Here is a 27034-nt window from a genome sequence, read left to right as displayed (position 1 = left end):
GTCGCACCTTTTAATATGTGTGCCCGGTGCAGTCAAGGAAAATGCACTGTATTAGGGTGAATGCGTTGCCTCCACGGCAGCTGCAAACTCGCACTGCCCTGGGGCAGCGTATTCACGTGAAAAAAGCAGCGGCTGCTTTGAAGTCACTCTGTGTTTTCCCAGTGCAGGCAGCAACCCGCCTGCACTTTCAAAGGAGATTAAAGATTCCCTGTAAGGTGGGTGCAGTGAGTGACTGCACCCGCTTGCAAGGGGATGTCTGGGGGTCCCTGGGACGCTCCTACCCCCACCAGAAGGCTGCAATCAGGGGGCGCACACTGACAGTGCACTGCCTTTTATGTGGTGCACTGTCAGTTAGCCTCCTGAGAGCTTCTTTGCCTCTACGCCTGTGTCTGTAATACCGCACCTTCGAGAGGCACCTTCGAGAGGTGAGGCCTTGGGTCAAGGCAATCTTTAGATATTGGCGGTGAGCAAGAGGGCCAATTGTGGGAGGGTTGATGACACTCCGGTAAAGGGCAAGGTCGACCCCAGGAGTGACAGTGAGAGGTGGACCAACAGAGGGAGGGGAATAGTAACCAATACGATGAAAGTTGAGAGGGTGATCTGTCGCCGTAAGGAGGTTTGTTGTTTTGCATCTTTGAAAATCAATGTTCATATTTCATATACCTAGATAAATTACAAGTAGTGAGTGCCTCAAAAAGAGACAGAGCAGCAAAGGACACCCTCAGAATATATATATCAGCAAATAGAAATTGTTTAATCCAGTCCTTTATATAAGGACTTTGTGGCAAAGGAAGAATTCTTTAGGACATTCTTGCAGAATGGTCTGTGGTCTACCAGTCTTCACTGTAATTGAAATGTGGTGTCTCATCTTCTAAGGCAACTATAAGTCATTAAATGAACATTTGAATTGCTGTAAATGCATCACTTGAATTTAATTTGGAACACTCCCACAATATAATAAAAATACTCATCAATTTGATTTTCTGTCATCAAAATCATTAGGGAATTCAGTTTACAGCTAATTCTTTAGCAGCATTCTGTGTCTGTGTGCTCTGCATACAAAGTACTATCATTGATTCATTGGGTTGGATTGATTGGACATGTCCCATGATTAGATTATTTAACTTAGAAACTATCTCTTATAGTAGCAAGAAATATAATCACGGTGTAGTTGACTTCAAAGTGTGTGCATTTGTTTGCGACTTCTGAGGCCATGTAATTTGCTTTGGAGATCTTGAGGTCTAGTTTTGAATCAATTTACTCTGAACGTTCATCTAGAATTTGTTTTGAAATCTTTTCCATACTTGTTCAAAGAAAATTGAAATCTCAAACTGAAATCTCATCTCCAACAGTAAATTGGCACACCCTCCTACCAGTAAGCAGTGGCAGCAATTAAATGTAAAGAGGATCTCTTGATGCCAAGAATTGCAGGTACCACATTCCGTGCCCTCTTTTGTACAACGGTTTAAAGCTTGTGCACCAGCGATATCAACAGAAGGGAACGGTGTTGTACCGTAAAACAGTAACCGAAATATCGAGGACAAAAATAGTGACCAGTAAGTATGTATAGATTTTCAATACCTAACTCCACCTATATGAACATAGATGATATATATATATATATATATACATACATATCTTCAAGGTACTTAGATGTGGAGTTAAGAATAATACATCTGTCCATCCCTACATGCATTTACCTTTTAATACTTTGACCCTGGATATTTTGGCTAGGATATTAAGTTATTTCTGTAATCGATATTCCAGACTACAACTAGGAATTTACTAAAAATTGACAATATCACAGTTACTTTAAGTAGAATATCAATGAGCTTCTGTTTTCCTCTACTGTTGAAGAAGTCATTTCATATTCCATCATAATATTTCATTTATCAGAATATATTAAAAAATAAATTTGCTTAACGGGGTTATAGGCTGTCAAGCTGGAGTGAGTTCAGATGAGCAGTGGCCATCTTAAAAGGGCATAACCAGCAAACTTACACATTCTTATACTTGTGTTGTCTCATTAGGTCTGGTTGTAGAACCAACATCCAGTGTAAACGAATCCTTTTTTAGATGCGAGGAATATCAGCGCGCGTCCTTGCAGCTTGCATCCTTGCATCTTACCTTCACTCAGCCCTTCAGTGCCATCTGTAACCTTGTGAAAACTGTAGTGTCTTGGTGGCTCATCGTAGGACGGAATTGAGAAGTCTGGGTTACTAGAATACTACACAACATTATCTGTTGCTTTTGTATAATGTATCTGCTTTTTATGCAAGCGCCCTTTCTACGCTGTACATGTTTTTTGTTTGCAATCACTATTAATTGTTTCATTCTTGTTTACTGTTGGGTTTATTGCCCCCCCCCCCAAAACAAGAATTCATATGTGGGTTATTTCACAACTGAGGACTTCATTGTGTTTTAGTGCTCCCATCGTGCTGTGTATGTAAAACATAATAGATTAACTACATTATTTTTTTCTCCGCCATTGGTAATTAATCTGGAAGGCATCCAGTGAATTGTTCTTTGCGCCATATGCCACCATAGACAGAGACCAGCCATATGCCAATCAGTCTTGGCCCACCCAATAGGAACTATCGAACCTAAACTGCTAGGCTACATCCGCTCTGCACAGAAACACAAGGAACCCCAGACATGTTGAGCCTCATCAGTGAGGTGCAGCTTGACACCTGCGGCACACCTACCCACAGCCACACCCGTTCATTACAAGGCATATCACTGAGAATATCACAAAAGTGGTATATGGAATGCTTGAATGAATATCCACAACTAGTAATTACTTCTGTAATGCTACAGACAAGCTAAAAATTATGATATGGAGCGTGCCCAGAGTAGTTACCAATAGTTAATCAGACCCAGTCATTGTGTTTTGTGGTCACTAATGCCCTCAAGTCAGTAAAGTCATGAATTGTCTTCTACAGGTCCAGGATCGCCTAGACCGCTACTGCTGTGGTTTCAAACCCGATCCGTCGGAGGCCTGTGTGGAAGAACGGTTGCATGAAAAATGCCGCAATCCAGAGGAACTGGCCTTGGTTCATATTTTGGTATGTCATTCCAGGGCGCCATATTTCTGTGCATAACTTCACTTGTGAGTGTGTGTGTGTGTGTGTGTGTGTGTGTGTGTATGTATATATATGTATATGTGTATATATATATATTCACTTAAAAAACCATAGGTTTCATACATGTTATAGTTAGCTGGACATTTCACTCGTAAAAAACCAATGAAATTCCCCCGTTATAGTTAGTGCAGGAAACTATAACTCACGCGACCGCAATCCTCTGCTGATGACGTCAGATATTACATCACTGTATTTAGACACTTATTTACCCATGTCTTCTTCCATTAATCTTTAGCTATACATATATTACAAATATTTATTTTTCATAAAGACACATATGTCATCAGTGATGTAATATCTGACGTCATCAGCAGAGGATTGCAGTCGCGTGAGTTATAGTTGCCTGCACTAACTATAACGGGGGAATTTCATTGGTTTTTTACGAGTGAAATGTCCAGCTAACTATAACATGTGTGAAACCTATGGTTTTTTAAGTGAATTTGCAAGGTTTTTTAAATGCTAATTCGTAACTAGAACGTGTGTGAAACCTATGGTTTTTTCAGTGAATTTGTACGGTTTTTTAAATGCTAAGTTATGTATTTATAAAAAAAAATGTTTTCAGGTTTTTCACCGTGCGCGCACCGTGCGCTTCGCGCGCCGTGTGCACTCTTTGGGCGCTCGGTGCGCTTCGCGCACCGAGCACCCAAGGTTCGCAGTGCGTGCGGTGCGCGCACCTCGCGATTTAAAAAAAAAAAAAAATAGTTTTTTTCTCCCTTGGGGGTCCTTCTGTGACCCCCTGACCAAGGCTAGGGGGTCAGGAACTGTCCACTCTGCCCCCTTTTCACGTTCTCCACCTTTTTTTTTTTACCCCCTCAGACTGCGAGAGACAAAATGGCGGCCGACACTTCCTGGTTTCGACCGATTCGAATGTTTACCGACATCTAACAACCAATCAGAATTGCGCTCGCGCACGGCAGGGTGCACGCACAGTGCGCCCACGGTGCGCGCGTATAGATATTGATTTGCTTTTAAATGCTATTTTCTCAGGAAATACTGAACTGATTTACACCAGACCTGCAAAAGGCACTTCCTTGACCTTATGGCTACCTCTCTGCCAAATTTCACGTAATTCTGTTCAGCCGTTCGGGCTGTAGCTGCTACTAAAGGTCCTATGGAAAAATGCATGGGAAAAACGCGTTTTGGGACCCCCCTTTTTCTCGGCCCCCGCTTGACGAATCACCCCGAGACTTTCAGGGTAGGAGCTGAACGGAGCGCCCCATTTGTTTTGAAAATTTCGCGAGGATTTGTCAACTGGCGCCAAAGTTATTCAAAATAGAATTTTGAGATTTCCTATGGAAACTAGGTTGTAACTCTAACTATCTACTGGCGACAGCCAGTAGATAATGTATGTGTGTATATATATATATATATGTATGTGTGTATATATATATGTATATACATATATACATACATATATATATATATTCGAAAATAAGATTTTCCTCCTTCACAGGAACTAATCGTCCAGCACTCCCAGATGGGTTTGGTCACTCGGTTTTTTATTGTAAATGACAAAACATCAACGCGTTTCAGCAGTCTCAGCTGCCTTGTTCACGATGTATGTGTATATATATGTTGTTAAAAAATCAGTAGTATTTATTGTTTTAATCTTATTTATTATGATGAGATTTTTATACAAAACTGATTTTTAAGAAAATTGATTTTTACAATTCGTTTGCCTACAGCTTAATGTGTTCTGTGATTTTTAATTGCTCAATTTTTAGTAACATCACAATGAATGTACAAAATTTAGTTTTGATCTGTACCCTATTATAGGTAACATACATTCATTAAGTATCATGGCAAAAAACGTTTTAAGTATTTTGTCTATGTCTATGTTTTTCAACAACACTGTTTGCATGTCACTTTAAATTTTAAAAAAAAAATAACATTTAAAGGTACTTCCCTCTGGGCAAGCGCGTCATGTAATCAAGATCCCTTGAGGATCGAAACGCGTCATGCTGTTGGAGTTATTGGAGCTGTATAAAATGTAATAGCTGCATCAACTTTGTGGTCCGCGCTCCGTCTCTGGGCAGAAACGGTAGAGGCTGCATGCGGAGAAAAATCATTATATATATATATATATATATATATATATATATATTCCGCAAAAGGTTGCCCCTAAGAAGATGCCTCTCAAGTAGGGGTTACAGCACAAACCATCACAGGCAGCATGCACTTCAGCAGAAAGCCGGTCTCTCTGTGGCCAAACGCGTTTCGAGCTCCCTCGAGCTCTTGTTCACTGGCAGAAATGAGGCAGGAAACGAAGATTAAGAACAGCTGCTTTATTTGAATAAGTAATCCCGCCCCAGTGGGCGTTGAAGAGAATGGCCTGATGGTTATGGTAGTCCAATGATAGCAGCCAAACACAGATTACAACGTTCTTTCACCAAGTGGATTCGAGTCCTGCCACAAACTTCACTAAATAGTCTGTATCCCCATTTGGGTGAGAGAACTGCACCTCACGCTGAAAGGCACGCCAATATTTTCCTGAGACTGAGGCCCCCTCCTTTCCAACGAGCGCCTATGATACACGGCACTCAGGATCTGCCCCGACGAGCAGCGGGGCATCTTCGCGACCGGGCCGGCCGCTATTTGTATTCCGCAAAAGGTTGCCCCTAAGAAGATGCCTCTCAAGTAGGGGTTACAGCACAAACCATCACAGGCAGCATGCACTTCAGCAGAAAGCCGGTCTCTCTGTGGCCAAACGCGTTTCGAGCTCCCTCGAGCTCTTGTTCACTGGCAGAAATGAGGCAGGAAACGAAGATTAAGAACAGCTGCTTTATTTGAATAAGTAATCCCGCCCCAGTGGGAGCTCGAAACGCGTTTGGCCACAGAGAGACCGGCTTTCTGCTGAAGTGCATGCTGCCTGTGATGGTTTGTGCTGTAACCCCTACTTGAGAGGCATCTTCTTAGGGGCAACCTTTTGCGGAATACAAATAGCGGCCGGCCCGGTCGCGAAGATGCCCCGCTGCTCGTCGGGGCAGATCCTGAGTGCCGTGTATCATAGGCGCTCGTTGGAAAGGAGGGGGCCTCAGTCTCAGGAAAATATTGGCGTGCCTTTCAGCGTGAGGTGCAGTTCTCTCACCCAAATGGGGATACAGACTATTTAGTGAAGTTTGTGGCAGGACTCGAATCCACTTGGTGAAAGAACGTTGTAATCTGTGTTTGGCTGCTATCATTGGACTACCATAACCATCAGGCCATTCTCTTCAACGCCCACTGGGGCGGGATTACTTATTCAAATAAAGCAGCTGTTCTTAATCTTCGTTTCCTGCCTCATTTCTGCCAGTGAACAAGAGCTCGAGGGAGCTCGAAACGCGTTTGGCCACAGAGAGACCGGCTTTCTGCTGAAGTGCATGCTGCCTGTGATGGTTTGTGCTGTAACCCCTACTTGAGAGGCATCTTCTTAGGGGCAACCTTTTGCGGAATACAAATAGCGGCCGGCCCGGTCGCGAAGATGCCCCGCTGCTCGTCGGGGCAGATCCTGAGTGCCGTGTATCATAGGCGCTCGTTGGAAAGGAGGGGGCCTCAGTCTCAGGAAAATATTGGCGTGCCTTTCAGCGTGAGGTGCAGTTCTCTCACCCAAATGGGGATACAGACTATTTAGTGAAGTTTGTGGCAGGACTCGAATCCACTTGGTGAAAGAACGTTGTAATCTGTGTTTGGCTGCTATCATTGGACTACCATAACCATCAGGCCATTCTCTTCAACGCCCACTGGGGCGGGATTACTTATTCAAATAAAGCAGCTGTTCTTAATCTTCGTTTCCTGCCTCATTTCTGCCAGTGAACAAGAGCTCGAGGGAGCTCGAAACGCGTTTGGCCACAGAGAGACCGGCTTTCTGCTGAAGTGCATGCTGCCTGTGATGGTTTGTGCTGTAACCCCTACTTGAGAGGCATCTTCTTAGGGGCAACCTTTTGCGGAATATATATATATATATATATATATATATATATATATATATATATATATATATATATATATATATATACATACATATATATATATATATATATATATATATATATACATATATATATACATATATATATATATATATAAATCCCAACAGTTGCCTGCTGAAGAAAATGCCTCGCCACAAGGACATGATTGCCAAATCTGTTTTAATGTAGGAAGCTGCAGCAAGAACAACGCTGGACCAACACGGTACAGCCTCCAGTCCCAACGCGTTTCGTTCATCACTTCATCAGGGGCTTAGGAGAAGAAAGAGACAGCGGGGCAATGTAGGCGGCATCCATTTATATTCACCTCGCCTCAGTGGGCGTGACCAGACTCTGGCCTGCTGGTACTTGTGGTTTTGCTGTTATTCTCCTGTGAGCTGCCTGCTCTTCTCTTTCCAAAGTTTCAAAAATAAAATCACAGTGGATCGTGGTGCCAAGCTAATGTTCACTGGGGCAGCTTGATTCCTCAAAAAACGGCACCTGTGTCAAACGCAAGAACCGCCGCTTGACAGACTTGCTGAATGCTGTTGAGCAGCATCGGGGCATCTTCTGCGGCTCAGGCTGGCCGCAAAACACAAATCCCAACAGATGCCTGCTGAAGAAAATGCCTCGCCACAAGGAAATGATTGCCAAATCTGTTTTAATGTAGGAAGCTGCAGCAAGAACAATGCTGGACCAACACGGTACAGCCTCCAGTCCCAACGCGTTTCGTTCATCACTTCATCAGGGGCTTAGGAGAAGAAAGAGACAGCGGGGCAATGTAGGCGGCATCCATTTATATTCAAACACCTCGCCTCAGTGGGCGTGGCCATATATATACATACATATATATATATATCAAATCCTCCTTCCGTAGCACCAGCCGGTGCTACCAAAAGACACGGACACAAATATGCTGGTGCAAAATAAAGTGCTCGGTTTATTTTCTCACAAACTTCATTCGGTTCTGACGCGTTTCGACCGACACAGCGGTCTTGATCACATGATTAGCTCGAACTGAACGTGATTCTTTTAAAGGTATAGTGTGACACCTTGCGTATAGACATAGAAAAGATACTTTGCGTATAGACATGGAAAAAATACTTTCACTTGGCTGAGATTCTCACTCATATATACATACAGGGACCAATCCCGTTTGCTTATATGTCCAACACATCCAGAAATACAGTGTTTCAGTAGGTGTGTCTGTTTGTATTCAATTCAGGTAAGATTACAAATGACAGTGTAACTTACTTAATGCTTAGCGCTTATTGCTATACTATACTTATAACGGAGATGTGCATAGAAAAATTCCTCACCAATAATGTGCAAATTACGCAAAGTATGTGCAAAATAAGCAAGATGGTAATATATGTGCAAATACAGCAAGATGTGCAAATCTGCAAAGTCGGTGTGCTAATCTGGCAACCTTCATAATAGATGTGCAAATACAGCTCGATGTACAAATCCGCAGAATAATGTGCAAAATATGCAAAGCATTCACTATAAACCAATTGATGAACATAATACAGTACTCTGAATTTATCGTAAAATTGCATCTGGAAAAATGGTAAAAAATCTATACTCAGCCACTTGATGTCTAATAAAATCGCAATAGGTGACACACATAAATAACATAAAGCTACAACTACAAAACACACATTATATATACATGTTGGCCCCGAGCAAGCTCAGTTATTTAAATACCCTTAATGCATACTCAAATATCTAAGATGTACAGAAAGAAAGTTTCAATATCACAGTCACCCATCATTATACTACATGTAAGATGAGGACACAATCTAATATTACTGCGTATACAAGTGTATAAGGACCGAAGAAAAAAGAGAGGAAGAGGAAAAAGAGAGAAAACCCAAATCTACAGATTAGACTGATATACTTAGCGACCTAATATGTAGTGCGACTGTCCTATATTCTCATAAAAAATGGTGCAAATCCTCCCCATTGTTCAAACCTCCTGGGATACGTGTATCTAACTCCAATATATATTTACACTCCAATTGTCTCAAAGTTTTTTCCCGATTACCCCCTCTCTTCTGTTTTGGTACTGAGTCTATAATAAAATAGCTCAGACAGCTCAGATTGTTGTTATGGCAAGCTTTAAAATGTCTGGCTACCGGGTACGTGGGATCGGAGTTGACTATAGCACGTAAATGCTGCAAGATTCTGTTGTAAGCTTGTAGTTTTGTACTCCCAACATATTGGAGTTTGCAAGTGCACTGCAATACATAAACCACATGATCAGTGCGACATGTATAGTGTCCCTTTAAATATTTAGGACTGTCACTGAAGGGTGCAGTATAGTGATAAGTGTTGGTTCCAAACTTACAAGCTCTGCAGGAGGAGCATTTAAAAAATCCTTTTGTGGGAGTAAGCCAAGTACCACCCACCGATACTTCCAGACTACTGGAAACCAGTTTGTCCCTCATAGAGAACGCTCGTCTGTATGTGACGGTGGGAGTGTTAGGAAGTACTGCCTTCAGGGTAGGGTCAGTCAGCACAATGGGCCACTCCTTACAAATTATATTCTTTATTTTCTTAGCCTGTCTGCTGTAGGTTGTAATCAGTCTCATTTCACTTTTATTCGAATCATTGTCTGGGACAGTACTGGTAACTGCTAGAGGTTCCTGATTCGTAATGTTTTTAACAACCAGAAGGTCATCCCTATTTCTGAGATTAGCTTTCATCATTGCTTTAGTTAAACTTAATTCCTCATACCCACGCGCTAACAGCCTATTCTTGGCATCCAACTGATATTGGTCGCGCGCTGCTGTTGTACTGCACGCTCTGTGGATACGCAGGAATTCCCCATATGGAATACTTTTTATTGTGTGATGTGGGTGGAAACTCTTTGCATGCAGTACCGTATTCCCTGATGTCTTTTTACGGAATAAACTGGTCTCCAATTCTCCGTCCTTAACATAAACTGTTACATCTAGAAAATTTACAACACTGGTGCTCACATCTGCTGTGAATTCCAGATTCAAGTCATTATCATTAATATTCTTGACAGAATCCAATGCCTCATGTTCTGTACCCTTCCAAATAACAAAAATGTCATCTATATAACGCCACCATGACAAAATATTGTTCGACCACTGTTCCACATGGCGGGCCATGAGGACATGCCTCTCCCACCAGCCTACATGTAAACATGCATAGCTGGGAGAGAAGCATGCCCCCATCGCCACGCCTCTCAATTGTTGAAATGTCTCATTGTTAAATTGAAACATATTGTTATTCAGACATATACGGATCATCTTCAATAGCATAATATTGTGATTGTAAAATTCAATGTCTCTTTCACCCAAAAAATGTTCTACAGCATTCAAACCATCTTCGTGGGCTATGCTGGTATATAACGCTGTGATGTCCATAGTCATTAAAACAACATCAGAAGGTAGATTGAGATTGTTCAATTTATGTAGGAAATCCATGGTGTCTCTTATATAGCTTGGCAACTTCACTACCAACTCTTGGAGGAAAAAGTCAATATATTTCGAGGTGTTCTCAAACATACCATTGATTGCCGATACTATCGGGCGTCCTGGAATCGGCTTAACTCCCTTATGCACCTTGGGGATAAAGTAAATGCTCGGAAGAACCGGATACTCTTTGTGCAAAAATTTTAGTTCTTCCTTCGTAAGCAGCCCTTCTTTGTGCCAAACATGTAGTTCATCTTTATATTGCTTATGTGTACTAGCAATCAATGTTCTAGGTATCCTACGATAACATTCCGAGTTGTTTAAGTGACGGTATGCTTCCTCCTTATATTCTTTTTTGCCCCACAGAACTACGTTACCTCCTTTGTCTGATTTATTGATAATGACATTGCTGTTTTCCTTCAATTTGGACATCAAATTAAAATATTCTCTCATTTTCTGGGTAGGTTTTGTCTTGTTGCTTTGAGTCTGATGCTGTAACTTTTTTAGTTCATCAGTGATACGATCTTGGAATACGTCTATCGAGTCACGCGGCATTGTTGGCATAAATGATGAGGCCGGTTTGAAAGGACTTTTACATGGTTTAGAGATATTAATCCCTTCATGATCAGCCACCTCCTGTGTAGCACTTACAGCTTCCTGGCCCCTGTATAATGCGTTTAAGATATTAATCGCATGCATATCCGATACCACCAATCCTTTTGTGTTACTGTCACTCATGGATACATTGCTTATGGTCAATATCTAATATATCTATCAAAGCTCCAAGGTTCCCACCTGTGGAGACGCACTCTGACATCCACTGCAACAACCTTCATGAGGTAAAAGCCTGATCGGCGAGCGGATCCAGTTTACAGCATGCCTGTCGATTCACGCCTGACACGTTTCGTGCTCATTGCACTCTTCAGAGGCGCGACAGTCATTTTGGCATAGAGGCCACACCTCCCACTTTGAAATATGAGCCCTCCAATGGGCAACTCGAATGAGTCCACGTTGGTTTGTGGGTCTTGTAGTGTGTGCCTCAGTTGTGTGCCGCTGTCTGAGACATTTCAAGCCCACCAATGGGCCTCCACTCGCACATCCGGCTTGTCAATCCTCCATGGATGCCTCCACATTGAGACTCCGTGATACAGAGCTCCGTGGCCCCAAATTTTCGGGTGGTGCATCTCCCGCGGCTGGGAGGCCGCTTGTACATCAAAGCTCCAAGGTTCCCTCCTGTGGAGACGCACTCTGACATCCACTGCAGCAACCTTCATGAGGTAAAAGCCGGATCGGCACACTTTAACAATAGCGGCCGTGCACCTTTCTTTAATTTGGAGTAAGCATGGGGGTAGGAACGATCCCTCGCCACAGCTTGAGAAGGAATCACTTCTGCTGAAACTCGTTGTTTTATAGAAAAAAAAAATCTTCAGCGCTGCACACTTTAACAATAGCAGACGCACAATTATTTTCTTTGGAGTAAGCAAGGGGGTGGGACTGCTCCCACTTCACTGGCTGTAGGTCAATATTTTGTATGGGCTCCAAGGCTGGAATGACTGCCGGGAGAAACAGGAAGGAGGCGGACTGCAGCTCCGGGGTAAGGCACCTCCATATCCAACTCCAGACTGTACAAGAAGTTCAGATATAAGCACCATTCAGCAGACCTGCTCACATCGCAGCTGCCCCTGCGGCCAGTTCACAGTGTTGTCAATAAAATTAAATATTTGCCTCAGATCACACTATTTGGTTTAGTTTGGACGCAGTAATTATTCCAGGTTTCTTGGTTTCACTTTCTGCCTCCTATTCCATGCGGTTTATTAGCTTGTTTTGTGTTTGGATGTTTTGAACCCTGCTAATTTTAAACATCCAACTGCTAAAGGAATAAATTGAAATAATGTGGTGTTTTCCTGATATTTGTGTTGCCCATGAGACTTCTTCATGTGCTCTCATTTGGAGGGATGCAATTCTTTGCAGTCCGGTTTAGTAAGTGAAGGAGTGACCCCTTCCTCGCTCCAACAATGCCACCCACCTATTCCACCTCATATTACCGGCCACCACAATAGCACCGCCCCTTCCACACAAATGTAAACGCAAAACTTTCTACAGTAGCGCTCTCAATGTGTCTCATCCCCTCCCTAATGGTTTCCAGATTTAGGGATACGTGTGTATAAGTGGCCTCTTACCCTGTGTTTACAAAAATGTCCGCAGGGGAAGACAGTTATGTTTGTTTCTGTCACTAAAGCATATGGCACTTTCACTGAGTGAGCAGCTGGCTGCTTTCCTGATAAGCTTCTAATCACAGTAACCACAACTGTGTTATGGTAACCTCGCTGCTCTGAAATCAACTCTAAGGCTGTATTTACATCTGTAAAAAGGTGACCAGTACCCACCACAGCTCACCTGGGAGCTGCCGCTGCTGCCAGTTTGGGGTGTTATCGGTAAAATAAAATATTTGCCTCAGATCACACAAATTACTTAAACCCGGAAGCTGTGATGAATCTAGGTTTATGGTTTCTCTTTCTGCCTCCTGATCCATCCGCTTTATAGCTTCGGTGTTTTGAGACCTGCTGATTGTAAACATCAAACACCTAATGCAAATCCACAGCCACTCCACTGCACACAAAAAACATAAGTAATAAACATTGCCATTTATGGCAATACCGCTAACTTTCATAAATGCAAGACTTATTACATTGCAAATGCCTGTTATAGTTTACAACATGTACCAATCAACAGCTTACAAATGGAACCAACATGGAGTTCCTTTCTACACATTAACAGGTCGTGCTTTACTGCTCTTTTAGAATTTGGGTGACGTGTCAGTAAGTCCCAAGAAGCAGGGCCAGACTGTCCGCAGCGGGCACCGGGTGTTTTCCCGGTGGGCCGGAAGGGTGAGTGCCGCTTTTAGACCCATTGTGGCCATTTTTTTTACTGGGGGCTGGTTTTGCAGCTGTGCTGTAATATCTGCCCCCTTAACAAAAGCTGCAGCGGTGCTTAATACTAGAGCCCCCAACTCTCCCGGGATCTGTAATCCGATTCCCATTGTATTTTTTTTAATTTAAATAAATCTTTTTATTGATTTTGAACAAAGCTGTGTACAATGCAAGGTTACGTATTTGCAAGAGACCAGTACAAATATCGTAGCTTAACTAGAAGCATGGATCCCCATCTCTCCCCTGCACTCACAAACTTAATCACCAACGTCCTATTGAACAGAATCACAACAGGAAATAAGCTGGACGACCGCACTATGAGGTCCAAGCCCCCAGACTTTCCAATGCTTTTTGACACACCCTCTCCACTTATATATCTTCTTTTCGGCGTCACAGCAGAAGTTCATACCTCTGCGCTAGGTTCCTATTTTATGTCTTGAAGTTGACATAGTAGGTCTTTATCTCCACGATGTAGGACGGGAGGTCTCGCATGAGAGATGGAGTTCTGCATTCTTCTATTCTGATGCATGTAGAGTCAATCCCGGATATAATCAAGAGGCTGGGCGGTGTAAATCCCTTTTTATGCACTTTTTGTAATAGGTGAAGCTAGCCATTCTCAGGTGTTCACCTAAGAGTAGTGTTTTTCCTCATAGTTGATTATGCCTTCCTTATACAAAGTGCTGAGATTCTCTTTAATGGTCCTTTGGATTGTCTTAGTCGGGTCCTGTTCCAGCGTCCTTTAATCACTGTTGTCATTTACAGCCTGATTTAGATCTCGCCGGGCGGGTTACTCCATCACTAAGGTGACGGATGTTCAGTCTGCCGAAATATAAATCCCATAGGATATAATCGTATAATATTTTGACGAAAGGGATATCCGTCCCCGTTGTGATGGAGTAAGCTATTTGTTGGGATCTAAATCAGGCCATATGTTATAATGGATTTATACCGCGCTCAAATACTCTGGAGTGTCCTGGCGCGAACAGTTACCAAAACCTGATGGAGCAGAGAATGAAATCGGCTGATTAAAAAGAAAAGTTTTAAGTTGTTTTTTGAAAAGTCTGAAGTCCTGGATAGACCGTAATTCCAAAGGAAGGGAATTCCATGCTGTGGCTGCTTTAACGGAAAGGGACTGATCCCCCAGCCGCATCCTGCGGAATCGGGGGATCGCCATCCGTCGTTGGGTGGCCGAGCGCAGAGATCGACTGGGGACATAAAAAGCAAAACGCTTCCTGATATACATTGGTCCAAGACCGTGCAGGGCTCTATGGGCCAAGGTAAGAGCCTTAAATTGCACTCAGTGGGCCACAGGAAGCCAATGCAGATCTCGTAAAGGCTGTCTCACGCTTGATCTTCCTGATATGTTAAACAGAAGTCTAGCCGCGGCATTCTGTATGGTCTGTAATTTTTTTAGCAAATATCCCGGGATGCCAATGTACAGAGCATTGGCATAGTCAATGAGGGAGAGAATGAGAGCGCGGGCGACCATCTCCTTAGCAGACCTTGGAAGCATGGGGAAGAACCTTCTTAATGATTTAAGAGTGCCAAAACAAACTCCAGTGAGTTTCTTGATTTGCACCGAGAACCGAAGGTCTTCTCCAAACCAGAACCCTAAGTTCTTTGCTGGAACGCCCTCTAATGTGGGTCGAGGGAAGTTTGGTGGTCACAGGGTTTCTCTAAAGGCGGGCGGAAACTGACCATACAAAAGGACCTCCGACTTGTCCTCGTTGCACTTTAGTTGGGCATGTGCAAGCCACTGAAACACTGATGCAAGACATTTCTGGGCAGTTTCTGTCGACAAGTCGGAGTCCTTCCAGGTAAATAGGAGCTGGGTGTCTTCGGCGTAAGCTATTATTTTTGCTCCCAGCTCCTGGGCCAGAAAAATCAAAGGAGTCAGATAGATATTAAAAAGCAAAGGGCTCAGGGTAGAACCCTGTGGGACTCCAGTAGACATTTTCCTAGCATCCGATGAAAAAGAAGGCATCCAGACATGCTGAGTGCGTTCTTCCTGAAAGGATTTAATCCAGTCCCAGACGGGGCCACTGAGGCAAATGTCCGAGAGTCGAGTGAGAAGTAATTGATGGGGCACCGTATCGAAGGCGGCAGAGAGGTTGAGCAAAATCAAGGCCGCCCTGTCGCCCGGGTCCAGGCATTCCCTAATCGCCTCAGCCATTTCCACCAAGGCGGTCTCGGTGCTATATGATGTCCTAAAACCGGATTGCGCCAGGTGGAGAACACTGGATGTTTCAACATACGCCTCAAGCTGAAGGAAAGCCACCTTTTCACAGACCTTAGTCAATGCCAGGAGGAGAGAGATGGGACGATAACTCGCAAGTTTAAGCGGATCTAAGGAAGGTTTTTTCAAAAGTGGCAAAAGCTTTGCCTGTTTCCAATTCAGAGGTACAGTAGCAGTCTGTGAAGTTAGATTGATAATCGTGTTTACCTCTAGATAGACCACCTCAGCAACCCCCGCCAGAACTCTAGCTGGACATGGGTCTGTCGGAGAACCCAACTTAAGTAATTGGAGGACGGTCAATATATCTGACCCAGCTCTGGGCAGAAAGTTCATAAATGAAGAGGCCGATGGAGTTGGGGCAAGAGATAGCATGAGAGGGGGATCCCTCGACACCCGGGAACCCGTCCCCAGGCTATCTTGGATGTTCTGTATTTTTTCAATAAAAAAAAGAAGAGAGCTCCTCACACCATTGTGATGGAACTGGAAGGGCCGATTGTTCAGTGCAGGGTGCCAGAAAGCTTCTAACAATGGAGAAAATCTCCTTACTGTTATTATCAGCCTTAGCAATCCGCTCCGCATAAAAGCTGCTTTTCGCCTCCCCAATGGCTGCATAGTACTCTCTCTGGGCTTTGCGGAGAGCACTTTTGGCCAAGGGACAGTACTCCTGACGCCATCGTCGTTCCAGTTTTTTACATCCCAATTTAAGCTCTCTAAGAGTGCCAGAGAACCAAGGTTGAGATGGAATCAGTCTCGATCTCCTATTAGAAAGGAGTTTAGAAGAGGAGTCAACCCCTTGACTGATCCAGGTGGTAAAGCTATCAACCGCTCCTTCGAGATCATGGGCTGCCGACGGGCATGAAAGTAGAAGGGCCTTAGAAAGGGCCGGGATGTCAATCTTCCGTACCGGCTTGTTTTGGGCTGAGGCTGTAGAGGAAGGGGACTGCCCTATCATCCAGGAAACCCGGACCAAATAATGATCTGACGAAGTGACCTGAAGGGGGTCAGTGACGGGCAAGGCAAAGTTGGAACACACTAAGTCAATTGTGTGTCCTCCTTTGTGAGAGGGAGACTTGATCCACTGGGTCAGTTGTGCCAGATCAAACAAATCCATTAATTTCCTGGAGTCAGAAGCCTCCTGACAATCTAAATGAATGTTGAAGTCGCCCAAGAGAAGGAAGTTGGAAAAGCGAAGGGCACGGGGATGATGACATCATCCAGGGCTTTCAAAAAAGCTCCGGGAGGGCCAGGGGGACGGTATACCAGGGTGCCACCCAGCGTGTAATGCAGCGACATGGCGATGCTAAAATCAGGAGCCTCCCCATCCACTAACCCCACAGATACCTCGCTAGAAAGAACCCAAGTGTCCCTGAACACCACTGCAATCCCGCCCCCTCTCCCCGATTTACGGTCCACTCTAGCCAATTTGTAGCCCGAGGGAATGGCCAACTCAACTACCGGGTCGCAGAACTCATTAAGCCAAGCATCAGAGATAAGCTCGTGAATATCAGGGGCATGTTTGACCATTGAACAGGAGTTAATAAGCGCAGCCCGAATCCTATTCACCTGCCCACTTCTCGGAGCAGGGGCTGTCCGCCTAGTTTGAAAGATAAATTGGCATGTGGGACATGTCCAAGAGAGGCTATGAAGGACTGCCCACTGACCCCCCCTTACACTGAGCGTTATCAAGCGCCAGAAGTTCCTTTCGACTAAAGGACCTCCAACCACCCTGCTCCTCAGACATGTCCCGGGCAGCATGGTGCACCTCTTTCAAGGAGTCATCCAAATGTAATAAACTTTATTGTCACCTTCGTCCATCTCTTTGGCAATTAAGTGTGGGTTTTTCTTAATTGTTTAGTTTGTGAGTGCCACAGCAGAGGAACTATACAAATCAAAAACAAGACCCTACACCTAACACACCACACCTTTCCCCCTTTAGTGTGTTTCATGTTTGCTGTTCCAACCCACACGCATCCACCAACGATGGTTAATGGTTCAGTGGTTAAGTATAATTATCCTTACAGTCTTGAAAAAGCCCAGGCCAACTAGTGCTAAGGGGTGAAACATGTCTTGGCTGCCCGTACATTGGAAAACCTCTATCGCAAAAAATTAAAACACGGTTACATAAGCTACTATCTATTCTTAATTAAACCCTCTGGGTACCGTACCACAGTCTGATCTTGTATTTATACCAAGAACCCAATGATGCTTTGTAAATAACCACTATGATTTTGACGCTAACTGCAGACGAATAGATATTTTTATCCTCAGCCCACCTACACAGAATAACGTGAATATTCGGGTTAAGGGTCACTGGACTGGACCAATGCTGCCCAAGAACCATGCATTAGAAAGATGTAGGGTGGACTTCCTAATGAACCCTTCAGCACTCGCGTACCTCATGTGAGATGCACAAGCACTTTTAAACACTTTGAAACTGGGTTTCATGGCCAACTTTCCAACTTACGGGCTCAGGAAAGCTTGTTGCTGTTGTCCCACAGCAAACCTTTAGAGAGTCAATATTCATGCCATAAGTGGAGAGTATATACCCTTCTGGCCCTGCAATCACAAAAACAATACTTTATACTGTTATCTCTGTCGTCCCTGAATCTTATTAATGTCTCTCTTAATGATAGAGTTTCATCAGTGGAGCACATCTTTTTCTGACGATGCTTTCCCTCCCTGTCTTCTGGTATCAGTTATAAGTGGGAGAGGTTTTAATTATGTTCCAGTTTCCTACTGCATGATGTCCCATGGGTAGGAAACCCCTGGTGCAGGACACTTCACCTGAAGGGGACACCCATTCCCTATGGCTCTCTTTGAAAAGTCTTTCTTTTTACCACCTTGGTAACACTTCCCACTGGGGTATCAAAGTTTAAGATTCTTGCGGAAATCTTGCAACCATCTTCTTCAGCTTCACAGCCCTTTTTTCCATATAAAAAGGCTTCTCTGGCTCTTGTCTTGGCTGCATGTGGGAAACCCTTTTCAGGTACAGCAGTCCACAGGCAAATAGCCAGTGAACTGCTGGCCCCGAAAGATGCACTGTCGGCTTGGCCTTCTCAATCACCCTTCACCAGAACGTCTGGTGGCTCAAGCTTAGTTTAATAAACTGAACTCAAATGCCTTTTCACAACATTTCCTGATAAGAGTCAAACCCTGCATTTTGTGGGCCATAGTCTTAACTTCTGGCAGGTTCCCTCTTTAGACAGTGAATGCTGTCTCGTGGGCCGCTAAATCCATGCTACGACCTGGCAAACTTAATGGGTGACATAGAAAGCCATTTTCTGAGCTGGTCAGCGATAAGGGTGCCTCCAAACATATCCTGAAAGGTGGGATGGGTTCTGGGGGACTCTGGGTTGATCCATGAGCGCGGCCATCATTGGGTGTTGCCATGTTGGATGCAGCCAGATTGACCTTAGGTGCAAGAAGTCAAGAACGGATTTCTTGTCACTTGTCCTATCTGCAGTGGTTACCTGTTTAAATGCCTGTCTATTGCACACTGCGGTGTGCACTCCAAAGGTATTTTCTTTCTACAGCAACATTTCAAAAGTATGTTCCTTCCAAATCTCTGAGGTAATCTCTGGTGCACTTCCTGAAGTTCCCTGAAGTTGTTAACAAAGAGTTGGAGGCAGAGCATTAAATGCCCGTGCAACCAAAGCCTGGAACAAATTCCGTTTGCAGAGCGGAGCCACATGAAAATAAGTTTCATTTGAAAAAAACTCCTGAAACGTGGTTGTTTGGTGACACTCCCTGCATCTAATGGATGGCAATGATTGTCTATGATGTCAGCCCGCCTGTCCTGTCCCCCTGTAATGCCAAGATACGGCTCAGGGCCACTGACCACAAAGCATACATTTTTTAAATGAAATAAAAATACGAATCGCTGCCCTCCTTCCTCCTTTAAGGCAGTAATGTCTTGACTAACAAGATTACCAGATGTGCAAACACGCTTTATTTGTTTCTGTCAGTGATGCTGTCTCGGTTCCTCGCCACATGCCTCGATGAAGCGAGGAAAAGGTACCGGAAACTGACGCCAGAACGCTGGCTGGCACCTAATATACTCTGATGTTCTCATGTGGTGGGTGAAGCCCTGGCTGAAGCTGCATGGCGCCACCTGGTGTGACGGGAGATCTATTGCAAGGGAAATGTTTCCAGACAGGTTTGTCGTCTGGAAAGATAGTCATAAGGGGAGGCATTTAGGGAAGACAACGTAGCCACCAGAAATAGCGTTCCTTAAGTAAGTAACTTTTTCTATGCTACTTCACCCATCCCTAGAGTTCCAGCTACATTTTCCACACCTGTTATTGATGCCAATCAATCAAGGCGCATGTAAAGTGCGACTACACACCCATAAGGGTCTCAATGCACTGGGGCGGAGGGAACTGCAGCTCAGTCGAAGAGTCAGGTTTTGAGGTACTTCCTGAATTGCGGCAGTGATGGTGATTGCAGTGATGGTGATTGCAGTGATGGTGATTGCAGTGATGGTGATTGCAGTGATGGTGAGTGCCTGAGGTGCACAGGCAGGGTGTCCCAGGTCTTTGCAGCGAGGTAGTAGAAGGATCTTCCTCCAGCCGTGGTCTTGCAGATCTATGGGATGGTGGCCAGGGCCAGTTGGGCGGAGCGGAGGGGTATGGTGGGTGTGTAGAAGGGGAGACGGTGGTTGAGATATACCACACCCAATAAACACGGAGAACAGTTAAATGACTCTTGCTTTCAATCTCCTCACAGACCAAATAACTGATTTGTGCAAATCAGCCTCTTAGGCAACTATTCATGCAACTTCCAAATTGCATAACTAATTTTTTTTATTTATTTTCCAACAGGTGCGTGAGAGCAATCCTGCGCATCTGGTGTACATAGATAACGCAGCGAGACCTTTTCATCCAGAGGGCAATCTCAACTTCAGGCTGCTGGAAGGCATAGATCGGTAAGAGGATCAAGAAAATGCATTTAAAATCTCTGGTTCCATCACCCCCCCCCATGGCAGAATGTAAGAAAGAGTCTACAGCAGATTGGAATTTGTGTACAGTGCAAGCCTCCTGTGCAGTGAGATGTGCAGAAAGGCTCAAAACCTGAAGGAACTAAAGTTGATGCCACTTTCAAAGTGTTCAAAAGCAAAGACACATATGGGCAACAGGTTGGACACTCTGGCTGGCTGGTACCCTGAAATTGTCAAACCGAGGACGCTGCTCATCAGAATGGCTCGTGAAAACTGGGTTCTGCTGCCTTGATCTGGAGAAGGTGGGGAGGAAGCATTGCATGGGCAATGTAATAAGATTTTCTACTGCAAATCCGAAAATGTAAAAAAGAATTCCCAAGCGGGCACACCTTGGAAGGGGCATTTGGATGCCGTTGCTACTCACCTGTAGGGGATCTGTGTGCCCCTTTTGAAAGGCATGCCGGGGGCCGCCTGTGCAGTAAAAGGTGGATTGGCTACTTCAGATCGCCACTCTGCCTTTCACTAATGTGTTGTCCCCAGTTCAGGCAGCACTGTGGGCAGAGTTTGTAGAATTATGTACTGCAAAATACCCTGTCTCAGGCTGCACCAGTCACACACAGTTAAAGGTGCGCCACGATGCAAGCAGGGACAGTGCACCCTATACGTACTGAAGGACCAGGTGGAATTTTGGGCTTTTGGTAAGCCTACATGTGTCTGCATAGTGTACATCCCATACGAGTAGGGCTAGGGAATGCATGAAATTTCTCCAAAAAGTTTTCCTTTCGCATGGATAACATTTTTCCCTGTTAAGGTTTCCACCCCTTACACCACTTGCAAACCGGGAGATGGTCCATGCACATTTGCACACATCCTGCATGACTTCAGCCTGCGGGAACGGCACTGTAAATATTGTGGGTACAATATTTTGAGTTACAGCTCAGTGGGTATTCATCTCATTTTTAAGTGGCAGACAATAATTATTGAAAACTTTGCATGGGCATCAGAGCTTCCAAACTCGTAGGTGACAGCGGCTCATAAGGATATGCGCTGGTTTTGCCAATGTGAATGACCATCTAGTTCTCAATGCCGTGTTCCAGTTAGTTATTTTTTATTTTTTTGTTTTACAAGTAAGTCATTCTTGCTCAGAAATACACATTTTTTTAAATTAGACCCAAAGAGGGTTTTTGGTGATCCTAGAAAGCACCAGTTTCATTTTCCAGCTGGCTGATGTGTATTTAAATTTGACCCTTTAAAGCTGGTCAAGAAATTCTAAATTGGTAGAAACATGAACCCAAAGGGTCAGTCTGATCATCTACTGTGAGGTAAACAGTCATAATATCGAAAAAGAAATATCGACTGGACAGAATATCGAGTTTTAAATATAGAATGGACAGAATATCGAATTGCCAAAATATAGTGGTGAAGAATATCGAAAACCAGGTAAGAAATATCGATTTACATTATATAGAAGTAAGTAATATCGACAGTCATAATATAGTTGTTAAAAATATCGATTTTTTTTATAGTGTTTTAAGTGTTAGTATATGTGTTAAAAGTATGTATTAATTTGGGAATGTATGTTTGAATATTTTTAAAGTAATGAATTTTATGTTATTTAATTTTTGTGTAATTTAATTCCGTAGCGGGTTGTGGGTTTATAGGGGATTAGGGTGGGAAGTAATTTAATTTTAGTACATTAAATAATAATTTTTAGGAATTATTTAATATTTGTAATTTAATTTTGCGTTTTACTTCTGTAGCGGGTTGTGGGTTTATAGGGGAATAGGGTGGGAAGTAATTTAATTGTTATTAAGTAATTATTGATTGGTATTGAAAATTAATTGGTTATTAATTGATTATTAATTGGTAAATAATTTATATTAATTGGTAATTAATTTGTATTAATTGTTTAATTGATAATTATGTTAATTGTATTAATTTATTATTTGTAGCGGGTTGTGGGTTTATAGGGGATTATGGTGGGAAGTAATTTAATTGTAAATAATTAATTATTGAAATATTTTTTGTACATTGATAATTAATTTATTATTAATTAATTATTAATAGGTATTATTTGTATTTATTAATTTTGGTATTGAAAATTAATTGGTTGTTAATTAATGATTAATAGGGAATTAATTGAAAAAATATTGGTATTTATAATTAATTAATTATTAAATATTGTGTGATTGGCAATTAATTTTAATACTTTTTTTGGTATTATTAATTAATTTATTTTTAATAAAATATTAAATTATTATTTTCCCTACTATTGCACTCACTGGAGTGGGAATAGTAATTTTTACCCCTACGCTATCCAACGCTTTCCCTACTATTGCTCTCCCTGGAGTTGGAATAATAATTTTTACCCCTACGCTATCCAACGCTTTCCCTACTGTTGCACTCTTTGGAGTGGAAATAGTAATTTTTACCCCTATGCTATCCAACGCTTTCCCTACTGTTGCACTCACTGGAGTGGGAATAGTAAATTTTACCCTCCCGCTATCCAACACTTTCCCTACTGTTGCACTCTCTGGAGTGGGAATAGTAATTTTTACCCCTACGCTATCCAACGCTTTCCCTACTGTTGCACTCTCTGGAGTGGGAATAGTAATTTTTACCCCTACGCTATCCAGTGCTTTCCCTACTGTTGAACTCTCTGGAGTGGGAATAGTAAATTTTACCCCTACGCTATCCAACGCTTTCCCTACTGTTGCACTCACCGGAGTGGAAATAGTAAATTTTACCCTCCCGCTATCCATCGCTTTCCCTACTGTTGCACTCTCTGGAGTGGGAATAGTAATTTTTACCCCTACGCTATCCAATGCTTTCCCTATTATTGCACTCTCTGGAGTGGGAATAGTAATTTTTACCCTCCCGCTATCCAACGCTTTCCCTACTGTTGCACCTCTCTGGAGTGGGAATAGTAATTTTTACCCTCCCGCTTTCCAACGCTTTCCCTACTATTGCGTTTACTGGAGTGGTAATAGTAAATATTACCCGCCCGCTATCCAACGCAAAAAATATTGAATATTGTTAATTAATATTACGTTAATATATATGTATTACATTTTTATTTTTTTAACTTACATTAATTATTTATTAATTTTAAAGTTTTTATGTATGTTTTAGTTAATTATATGTATTATTTCATTAATATTACATTACTTTTAAGACATTTAAAAAATTCGATATTTTGACCAACTATATTTTTTACAACGATATTTTGGATTCTATATTTTTGTACTTAACCTGTTTGTAGATAGGGATTCGATATTTTGGCATTCTATATTTTTTCCTCGATATTTTGGCAAGTCGATATTTTCCTTCTCAATATTTCGTCAGTGATCCTTACTGTGAGTGCTTGAAAGACTATGGTGGTTTGAGGCTATTGATAAGACCCAGTACTACATTGTTTACACAAAGCTTGCACCGGCACCAACCTTTCAAGGTTTCCAATCTCTCAGGATTTACCTGATAACTCTAACCTCGTTTTAAGAGAGAATTTCTGCATTCATTTCACTTTTACTTTCATAAAGTTTCTACGTTTTGTAGAAGTTGCCTAAATGTTACCTCAACAATGCTTTTAAATGAATAGTTCTTATCATGTTACAATTGAGGAATAAATGCTTGTATGGTGCTTTCTTTCCCAAGTCTCACAGTGCATTAATGACAGGTGTTAGTGTTTCCCAAACGAACAATGCTAAGTCAACCCCAGAAAGATGAGTGGCTAAACGGGTCCATCAGGGTTTGAGCCTGTATGTTTCAGAGGACACTCAGATCTTTACACTAAATCAATTATTCCACCATGCTGTATGAAAGTTCCTGTAACTTCTTCAACTTGTAATCCTATCTACTGTAGATGTTATTGTTCTCCTAACCAAGTAATGTTTTAGAGGCTGATTTACAGTTCAGTAGTAACATTAAAAAAGACTCATATTTGTGGAGAAAGTAGTGCATACTTTGTCTGAAGATTTTTCACCCTATACTAAAGATAATTCTGCAGGAAGATTCACCACTGGCTGAGAACCCTCAATGGAAAATGTACCTTTTTTTCCACAAATCTAAGAATTTTCTAAATCAGGCCTTTTGTGTTTAAATGGCTTTCTAACTTCTTGTGTCAAGGTTTGTTGAAAATAACATTCAAGCAATTGAAGGGATGTAAAGGTCGCCTTCCTAATTTGACTGTTTGTGCTCATTGGTGCTGCAGGTTCCCGGAGGATGCTGTCGCGGTCCTGAAGTCCGGATGTCTACAGAACATGCTCCTGAGGTCATTGCGACTGGATGAGGAGTTTTGGGAGAGCCAGGGTGGATCTAGCGGCCTGAAGCCTGTGCTAGAGACTATTGATAGACGAGCTCAGATTCTGCTGAAGTACATCCGGGATCACGACCTCTCCTAGCAGTAACATTGCCCCAGTGATGCAGGATTCTCAGAAGGCTCTGACACTTGAGAACTTAAGTCAAGATCTAGAGGTGGTTAATGGGTAGTTTGAAAAGCTCATGGACCACATCCCGCGGCACCATGTCGCGCAAGCACAATATCCCATCCCATGGATGCATTAGTTCCTCACTGTTATTAGGGCTGGGTGGTCTGGCCCAAAACCCATCCTTGGATTTGCTGCAAGTCCTGCAATTTGCACGGATTACTAAATTTTTATCTGGCAAATTTGCACCCCTTATACATTTTCCGCACATGAACAGAAGTTCAGAATGACGGAATAGCGCCTTATGAATGTTCCCACTGATTCCAGTGAGCTATGGTAGTATTCCACCAATTCTGAATAGAGGCGGAAAATTGCACAACCGGAAAGGCTGCTAATTTCAGGCTGTATTTATGAAACATTTATTTTTTTCTCAGTTTACAATATTACAAAATGACCTTGTGACAGTGCGAGGGGCCCCAATTTGCACCGTATTTCTTCTCCCCTCAAATAAAAATTGATTTCTTTACAAAGTTGTATACATTACAGTGTTCTTCCTCAAAATGCATCTGTGATGTTGTGTCAGTGGATTTACACTGATGCCTTCTGGTAATGGACACACTTCCCCGACAGTCTGAGGTTTAAGATTCAGTTTTGAAGATTACCTCCATATCTTAAGGTTGTTTGTGTCTCCATTATTTAATTCAGTCAAAATGCAGCTGTATACAGAGGTGCTGTGAATAACCAAAATCCATTACTTCTACTGTTTAGTAGATTCAAGAGAAGAGTCAGTGAATACCTTTCATATTATTTTATTGTGAGCATCTCTCCATAGTTCAAAACCGCACACTCTGAAGAGGGCAGTTGCAACAAATGAAAAAGGTGTCTGTGCTTGTTTTAATACTGGGTTTCTCTCTTTCTGTTTCTCTCTTTCCTCTCCACCTCTGTCTCTTTCTTCTCTGCTCTCTGTCTCCTTTCTTTCATTCTCCAGCTTGCTCTTTCTTTCTCTCTTTCCCCAGGTTACCTCTCTGTTAGTCCCTCTCTTACATCTTCAGCTACCTCATACATTCTGGGGCCATTTACCTAACTGGTTCCGAGACAAATTGTGAATTTTGCCCAAAGCTTCTAGTTTCCTAACTTGAGTCAAATCAAATGTGTATGTGGATCCGTGATGACCCCAGTGGACTATTATTCAAGTTCCATCAAAGACAATGATCTTACGCCAATTTCAAATGTACGCTAAATGCAGCTGTCATTTTGCATGGGTGTTTGACTGCAGACTTACAGTGTAATGAGACAGGAGTTAGGTGCCTGGCTTAGTTTACAGGTCTGTGGCAGGCCAATGTAACCTTTGTTGCTTTCCCAACACACAGAGAACAGTTCTTTGCTTAATTGTAATAAGCACCCCTGGTTGTTGCTAAAAAATAAATAACCCTTTCAGAAGAATCAAGCACTGATGTGAAAAGTCTCTCTCTCTCTTACTCTCTCTCTCTCTCTCTCTCTCTCTATATATATATATATATATATATACTCATGTGATCAAGACCGGGGAAACCCGGTCGAAACGCGTCATGTTGTTGTTCGTGGAATAAAAGAACCACTTTATAAACTTTCCACTGCGTGGTGGTCCATTCCTGCGCCTTTGCTGGAGACGTACGTCTTGAAGTCAGGATTGTGAGCTTATATATATATATATTTGAAAAGGTTTGCCATCTTGTGAGATGCACTCCCAGGAAGTAAGCAGATTCAGGAACTGAAATGTTAAAACACACTGACCAGCAGTTTAATGCGACGCGTTTCAGGCTTACGTCCTTCTTCAAAGCCAACTGCTCTCCAGGACACCCAAACATTACTGCCAGCATTTTCCCTCCATTTATTCAAGTCACACCCCAAGTGGGCCGGAAAATCACATTGCCCGCAAAGCATGATGGGGCTGGTGGTTCCTTACCCATGTGGATCTGTCTGTAGCCATCACTGG

At 42.8% G+C, this 27034-nt stretch overlaps 1 protein-coding gene across 1 annotated transcript in view; it reads left to right on the top strand.

The window, feature by feature from the left end:
- Positions 1-26668, top strand: part of GASK1A (golgi associated kinase 1A) — a 159664-nt gene extending 132996 nt beyond the window's left edge. The window contains exons 3-5 of the mRNA XM_085630618.1: positions 2943-3065; positions 20520-20623; positions 24846-26668. Of these exons, the coding sequence (XP_085486744.1) occupies positions 2943-3065; positions 20520-20623; positions 24846-25035 (417 nt within the window). The 3' untranslated portion in view covers positions 25036-26668. The remainder of the gene's footprint in view (positions 1-2942; positions 3066-20519; positions 20624-24845) is intronic.
- Positions 26669-27034: the final 366 nt, after the last annotated feature.

This window comes from Triturus cristatus, chromosome 10 (assembly GCF_964204655.1).
Source record: "Triturus cristatus chromosome 10, aTriCri1.1, whole genome shotgun sequence".
NCBI classification, from domain to species: Eukaryota; Metazoa; Chordata; class Amphibia; order Caudata; family Salamandridae; genus Triturus; species Triturus cristatus.
Note: the sequence above shows the minus strand (reverse complement) of the source record. Positions and strands in the feature narration are given on the sequence as shown.